This window comes from Bremia lactucae, linkage group LG11 (assembly GCF_004359215.1).
Source record: "Bremia lactucae strain SF5 linkage group LG11, whole genome shotgun sequence".
Classification (NCBI taxonomy): Eukaryota; Oomycota; class Peronosporomycetes; order Peronosporales; family Peronosporaceae; genus Bremia; species Bremia lactucae.
In genome coordinates, this window is record NC_090620.1 from 269,275 (window position 1) to 276,821 (window position 7,547).

A 7,547-nucleotide genomic window follows, 5' to 3' on the forward strand; every position below is an offset into this window, starting at 1 on the left:
CCTTTCCGTGTACTGCATCGCAGAGGCAATGCGTACACAATAGAATTGCCACGTAGGATGCGAACGCATCCTACGTTTTACGTTGGTCGGCCCCGCCCGTACCATCAGTACGCTGCTTCTTCCGAGGACGGATTTGACCACCCTTTTCAAGAATCCCTAAAAGATTCTTGTGATCGCAAACCAGATTTTCATGTTGAACCTGAAGTTTCTCATGCCGGTTCCGAATATCCTCGAAACTGCGATGAGCTGACGACAGCTCATCGTGAACAGTATGATATTTCCGTTCGTACTCCAACATGGAGTACGCACTCTTCGAACGGTCTTCCAACCGCTCGATATGGTGAGCCTGCACCGTCTGCTCCAACGAGCGACGCTTGCCGCGCTCGTGGTCAAGTCCCTCCTTCAAAACATGAAGGAAGCAAACGATTTTGTCGATCTTCGACTCTAGATCCGACACACGGTTCGGATCTAATTTTTCCTCCTCCACCACAACCTTTGGTGGATTCCCACGGTGGTAAACGTTTCCTTGTGGAACGTATCCAGAACCACCGTGATGTGAAGGGGCAGCGACTAAGTTATCTTGTTCGCTGGCGCGGTTATCCACCTTCACATGACAGCTGGGAGTCTCTTTCCCACCTGGTTGCTGACATTAAAGGCCTCGTCCGTCAGTATGACGAGACCCATCCGATGGTTCAGACGGTCCATCGGAAAACTAGCGCCCCTGGTGCATTAAATTTGATTGCAAAATGTCAATCGCATCCCGCATCTCAACCGAGATGCGAGCCCTTCCCCAGGGCGAAGAAAGGGAATAGACATCCCCTTTTACCCTCTTTGAGTCGTCTACACAACACGGACAGGGATCACCCCATGTGAGGCATGGAAGTTCAGCCTCACGTGACAACCGATGCAATTTATACTTTACACCAGTTGGAGTTCGTTTCTCGAACTTAACCCGAATCGCGTTAAGTCTTTGAAGCCAGGCTTCGCGTCCAATGTCTTTAACATTGAGAATGAACGCGCTCCAAGCTTGCATAAGCGAGACTATATCTCGCTTATTGTTGCCACTATACCATCGATGCTTGAAAAAAGCATCGAGATAAAATCTTCCTCAGCGCAAAAGTTCATCGCGCTGGGACCAAGGCCATGTAGCTTTGTCGCAATAAATAAGGGATATTTATTGTGAGGAGTAGTCTCTCTCTTCAGACAAGCTATTGATTAGCCGTTCGGGCAAAAGCCACGGCTTCTTTTCAGGAGCAAGATGATACATTTTACTGTCTTCACTCCCCTGAGTGGTACCCACTGAAGCAGAGGTACCACAAGAACTTTTATTACGATGGCTTACGCCATCGTCATCACCTTGCACAGAAACAGGTGCAGGCGACCGTACGGGAGACGGAATGGGCGATGAAAGATGATCCTCAGTGTCGAAACCAAATAGACTATTAACTCGTCTATCAGGATGAGCCCTCTCATTCGAAGGTTCATAGTCAGCCGCCTGATGTCTATCAGGCGACTGTTCTATTCCCCCCGAGTCGGCCATTTCGTCCGACTCGCATTCGTAGTGGACCTCCAAATAAGGGTCGTATTCACGTGGTGAACCACCACGTGCACCCGCAACATCTAGTGTTGCGCGAGAAAACGATACTACGGCAGACGTTCCGTCTGCCGAAGAGACAATAGTGCGTCACCCGCGGCTGCATGAACCGCAGCCGAAGGCTCCGCACTACCAGCACCCCGCATGGATTTATTCTTCATGCGATGGAATTGAAAATGATGGTTCTGACCAATCAAAATCATTTTTAAATCAAGCGGTCACATAGTGACCACTCCATCCAATGGCAGTCAGAGTGATTGTCGTTTAAGGGAGAGGTGATGTAACCGGGTGTATCGTTACATGAAATTAAAACTGAAGGTTGTTAATTAATATATTATCTAAAAGGTAGGTAATATTTGGAGAATATTACTTTATATAGTAATGCTCGGAAATCTTATCCATAAAAAGGTACACGCCGTTATATCTATTTATACCGCAGACTAATCAGCTGTAAATGTAAACAAAGAGAGAGAGACAGGTAAGATTTCAATTGCATGTTTAGTATTAGCTTATAATCAAGTTAGCATTAACAGATAGAAAGAAGAAGAAACTTTATTATATTAATACATTTTTCATTTAGCCCTCTTTAAGGTAGTTGTCTTAAAGAGTAGTCTTCCTCTGCACGTACTAGTGTACGTGAACTGACGTAAGACACCACTCGCAACTGAAGCAGTGCGAAGCGAACTTGTACGGAAGCAGTGCGAAGTGACTTTTACGGAAGCAGCGCGAAGTGGGCTTGTACGGAAGCAGTGCGAAGTGGACTCGGACGGAAGCAGTGCGAAGTGGACTTGTACGGAAGCAGTACGGAAGCAGTGCGAAGTGGACTTGTACGGAAGCAGTGCGAAGTGGACTTGAACGGAAGCAGTGCGAAGTGGACTTGTACGGAAGCAGTGCGAAGTGGGCTTGCACGGAAGCAGTGCGAAGTGGACTTGTACGGAAGCAGTGCGAAATGGACTTGTACTGAAGCAGTACAAGTCGTAGTGCCCCGTTACAGGCAGTGCCGTACACGATTGATAATGAAAAAGCTGGGTAACAAAAACACTTATATAATTACAGACTAATTAGAAGCCATAAACACAAGCTGGGTACACACCCAGTGTTCTCCTCAGGGGCTTAGTAACGCCCCTGCAACATTCAACAGATGTGTAACAAATCTGTTGAGACCGGTGCGAGAATTCGCACCGAGTTATTTTGACGATGTATTCGTCCATAGCCGGGCCATGGACGGAAAGACGGACGTGGAAGTTCATAAAACTCACGTTCGTCAGGTCCGTCGGCTTGCTTAAACCATATCGGAACACGGATTGCCAAAAATATCAATATTTGAAGGGTGAGGGCTAATTTAATGAAAAGTTGGGGCTGAATAACGCTTCCCTTCTCTTAATATGTATAAACTAAATTAACAACCTCACTTCTACGTGTGGTCATGTGTTGCCTCTTCGTGCGACGAAATTTGGCACGAAAGTATATTTCAGATATAACCTTCAAAATGATATTAATTACTGTATTTCGGTAATGCATAAAAGATCGCGCGTGCTGGTCGTGGGTGGAGGTCCTGTGGGCCTCTCCACTGCTTTATTGCTCGAGAAGGTTTTCAATGTGCCCACGCGCATTGTTGAGCGCAAACGCAGCCCCACACAACATCCGCAAGCGCATTTCATGAACTTGCGGACGATGGAGGTGTTTTACGCTACAATTCCAGCATTTCACGACCGTCTGTTAGCCCAAGCAGCGTCCAGTAAACTCGTAAGCGACATTTAGAAATTTGTGAATCATACTTAATCAAGCTTGTAAGTTCTTTCAAATTTAGTGGCGTGACTTTATTTACTGCACGGGATTTGGCAAGGATAGGGAAATCGCCCGTATTGATCAGTTCGGTCCCTGTAGGTGACATTATAATTAAATATCTAAATGAACCGTCTCATAATAATAGCTTCCAGGTATTCCGCGTGGCATAAATGACAATGGAAATAGTAATGGAGAGGATCTACGGAAGTCTCTGTCTGCATTGTCGCCGACGCAGTTCCTGCACTTGCCACAGAACCGCTTTGAAACGATACTGAACGATTTTTTGGAAGAAAACGGCAGTTTTGTTGACCGCGGCGTTGAACTTGAGAGTTTAAAGTTACCGACAGACATTCTGTCAGCACCGGAAGTGACGCTGCGCCACTTGTAAGCGTGTAATTTAATTAAAAAGGCTTTGAGGCTAATTAAACATTGTGATTTGGCGACTGTCAGAGATTCCAACAAGCTTGAGCACCGATCCTACGACTATGTTGTGGGAGCAGATGGTGCTCACAGCCTGGTTCGCCAGCTCTGTGATATCGACATGATCGGAACTAACAATTTACAATCAATTGCTAATGTACATTTTACAAGCAAGGCATTACTTGAAGCAGCACGCGAAAATCCTGCCATGCTGTACTTTATGGTAATGAGCTTACGATTACTGCTATATTGTGGCGTCGCGGATGATACTTTCTCTTTTTACATGGTTTTATTTAGTTTAATAAGAAAGTCGTCGGCGTCCTGATTGCTCATGATCTCAACAAGGGTGAATGGGTACTTCAGATTCCTTACTTTCCACCTCAAGAGTCAATACCTTGGGATTTTTCCCCTGCTCAATGCAGGGATATTGTCCATAGTATGTTGCCCGTAAACGTTACAGTTGATGCCGATGACATCAAAATTCTGTCTGTTGGGCACTGGCACATGGGACTTCGTGTGGCGAAGCAGTACGATGCAGGCAACCAGCGTGTGTTTCTTGTTGGTGACGCGGCACATCAATTTCCCCCAGCAGGAGGTTTTGGCATGAATACGGGACTGCAGGACGCCCATAACCTAGCCTGGAAGCTGGGTTTAGCTATTCAAGTGAATGATAGAGACTCGACAGTTGGTTTGGATGCTGCAGTTTTTCTTAAGTCTTACGGCCGTGAGCGCCGCCTTATTGCTCAAAGCAACAGCCAGTTAAGTCTACGTAACGTTGCGAGAACTATGAAAATTCCACGAGCGCTTAATTTATCGTACGACAACGCGCAGACCCTGTCAAAGTTTATAAATTCGACACCATTGCATTTTTTCTCGCTGCACACTCAGCGTGCAATAGCAAAACAAATTATGCAGGTTGGGAAATTGCATCTGGGACTATTCGACGAAGCTAAGAAAGCCGGTGGTATAGGCAGTTCGTTGGGCAATTGGATGCGTGCTAGCGTGCAAGATATTGTTACGCGGCGTCAAACACTAAGCATGTTGTTTTACCATTTTGATATTGGGTTTTCGTACGACACGATTTCGTGGTCAGCTCGTGCTAAGTATCTCATGAAAGATTCCGCTTTAGATAAGTCGGCAGAATTCGACACCGAGGTTGGCTGTGGTGGCAGTATAATTTACTCACCAACTTTTCGCGTCGGCGAGCGTTTTCCTCATTTTTGGTGCAACTATGACAACGCAAAAGTTTCCTCTCACGACATGATGCGCATAGTCCTTCAAACCAAAAATGTTGCAAAAGATGTTAGTAACGTGCAGTTTGTTCTGGTTGTTGGGCGACGTGATGCTGCAAAGATAATCAGTTCATGCTTATTTCCTGCTTCGCCAGCCGTAAAAAAATATGTGTCTCTAGTTGTGTTGCTTTCTGGTGCTGATACTGGATTGGAAAAGATAGATGATGCAGTTGCTGAAGCAAAGCGAGTTTCGACGTTTAATTCGATACTTTTGTGGCAAGTAATTGAAGATGAAAGCGACAACAAGGCATGGGCTACATTTATGGAAAGTAAGGCCGTCGCATTAGTGCGTCCTGATGGCCACATTGGCGCACTGTGGAAATCCGAGGAACTCGATGTGATTACAGGTGAATTGCTGACACAGTCGATCCACCGAGCTGTTCAACTGACTTAATTATATCCTGAGAAAGACTTCGCCGTGATAAGTAAGCAACACATCAAAATATATACAACTGAAGGATGCAGTACAAAACATCATATTGTGTATATGGCTCCTCGTCAAGCTAGCAGATCTAAAACCCCAGTAGCCCAACTCATATCTGCATCTTCTGCTAAAAAGTGCTACTTATCTTACACTAATGCCATTAATAAAATTCATTTATTAACGAGCCACGAGCGATTCAATGTCAATGGCGCCTGCACTCAACTTTCTCTTTGAATGACTCGACTTCGACACAAAGCTTGATAATGGAATTGTCACACCTAAAAATGCGAGTGACTTGTCGTTCTTTGGCATTAAACCAGGCGGATTAAGCGTGTAAATCGCCGTACTGATAACTGTAAGTGCCATGGCTACCATCGCATGGTGGCCAAATGGTTTACCATTAAAATGCGTCTCGAGCAAAGCTGTGAGTACCATTCCTCCAACAACAGCGAAGCCCTTCTCCACATTTCCACAGTCTCGAATCACAAAGCCCACCAATACTCCTCCAAGTGCCTGGCACATTAGTGCACCGAGTGTCATGACGCTCCAGCCGTCCCACAAGCTTTCGTGCGAATCTTGGTACTTTCTGCTTGGCTTAATTCCGTCCTGCACAAAAGAAAGTGCTAGGAGCATCATTTCGCCAAGCACACTGAGCTCCACTGTTACCATGTACTGATCTCGTTTTTTATTCTGCAAGGCCCTCTGAATGATACTTCCAGCCAGTGCTGAAAGCACGGCGCCTAATAGCGCTTGGTACACTCCTGTGAATTCGTCAGCGTCAGCCTTGCGCTCTTTCGAGTTGATGATTGTTTTATACGACGTTGTCATGAGTATTGCAGCCACACAAAGAAGTGCTAGTGCTATAAGTTGCAGCGGGGATTGGCGTACACCCAGCAGAAGATACACCAGTAGCGCCGTCCAAATAATTTTAGTCTGGTTCAGCACATTAAATGTCACACCATCGAGAGCCAACACAGCCGCATTATTAAGCAGGTTTTGGAGTATGTAGATAAGCGCAGGTAGTACTGTCGTGGCTAAGGCGGCGCGCAAGCTCCAAGTCTTGAGTTGGTTAAGTAGACCGGCTTCGCCGCGCCTTAAACTGAGAGGTCCTATCGCTAATAGTAGCTTCAGCGCTTCAACAACTCCTACACGCAGCCGAATGTCGCCTGCCTTTGAAGTATACCAGCCTAAAAGCACCGGCTGTATCCCTACTTGAAGCGTTAAAAGCAGCAACAGCGCTGCCTTATGTGCTGTCGAAACCATGTTTGACTAATAATGATAAATGCGGTCTCACGCTTACCTGTGTTGCTTCTTCACGAAACGATTTGGTTGAATAGAGATGCAAATCGATGGTTGCCTCTCCTAATACCACTTGTTTCAATTCTCAATATGTTGTAATTTGACGGTCGCACATCACTAGGACGAAGTGTGCAAAACTAGTGAACTAGAAGGTAAATATGAAACCATTATACAAATGTTTTATCTCCTCAACAGTTTAAAAGCAACTCTTACGGAGCCATTAAGTCAAAAATAAAAGATTAAAGTTTGTACAGTAGTTCTTTATTTATTTCCTCTCATGGAAAATATTATTTATTTTATTCCTCTTCTAAAAAATATTATTTATGTAACAAGACGCCCCGTTACATCACCCATCCTTAAACAACAGTGACTTTAGTGACTGATGTAAAGTGACAGAGAGTACTATTTCTGTATATTAGCACTTGCTCGTTTTAAATTCCAACAATTGATTGCGCATGGTATCGAACACGTTCGCGTCACCTTTTGAGGCAGCAAAGCTGGCAACTGCACGGCTCAGTGCATGCAAATGTTTCAGTAGACGCTAATGCGCCAGCTGCGGGAAAAAATCACCGCCTACTTCAATTGGAGGTGACCGGTATAAGTCACCTGTAATTCCCATTGCCGGTGGCAGGGCATGGCCTGGACCCTAAAAGCAAGAAAGACATGGGTCTCCCACGATAGGCAAGGTATCCTGCCTCTCTAGACAAATGTTGCAGCTTGTAGCGTGCAC

The 7,547-nt window shown here is 45.4% G+C and overlaps 2 protein-coding genes across 2 annotated transcripts; one reads left to right on the forward strand and one right to left on the reverse strand.

Annotated features, from left to right (window-relative positions):
• Positions 1-2,982: 2,982 nt before the first annotated feature.
• CCR75_004480 (uncharacterized protein) lies at positions 2,983-6,870 on the forward strand. Its single transcript, XM_067962566.1, has 5 exons — positions 2,983-3,340; positions 3,405-3,477; positions 3,535-3,766; positions 3,833-4,025; positions 4,100-6,870. The coding sequence occupies exons 1-5, from the start codon at positions 3,110-3,112 to the stop codon at positions 5,486-5,488; spliced, it is 2,118 nt and encodes a 705-aa protein (XP_067817677.1). The 5' UTR covers positions 2,983-3,109; the 3' UTR covers positions 5,489-6,870.
• Positions 5,696-6,781, reverse strand: CCR75_004481 (uncharacterized protein; the record flags this gene model as incomplete). The annotated part of the gene is made up of 1 exon (XM_067962567.1): positions 5,696-6,781. One exon carries the CDS (start codon positions 6,779-6,781, stop codon positions 5,696-5,698), a length of 1,086 nt encoding a protein of 361 aa, XP_067817676.1.
• Positions 6,871-7,547: the final 677 nt, after the last annotated feature.

Coding starts and splice junctions, on each gene's coding strand:
- CCR75_004480 (XM_067962566.1), top strand. CDS start 3,110: ATGCATAAAAGATCGCGCGTGCTGGTCGTGGGTGGAGGTCCTGTGGGC. Junction 3,478..3,534: donor TATTGATCAGTTCGGTCCCT/GTAGGTGACATT, acceptor AATAGCTTCCAG/GTATTCCGCGTGGCATAAAT. Junction 3,767..3,832: donor GAAGTGACGCTGCGCCACTT/GTAAGCGTGTAA, acceptor GGCGACTGTCAG/AGATTCCAACAAGCTTGAGC.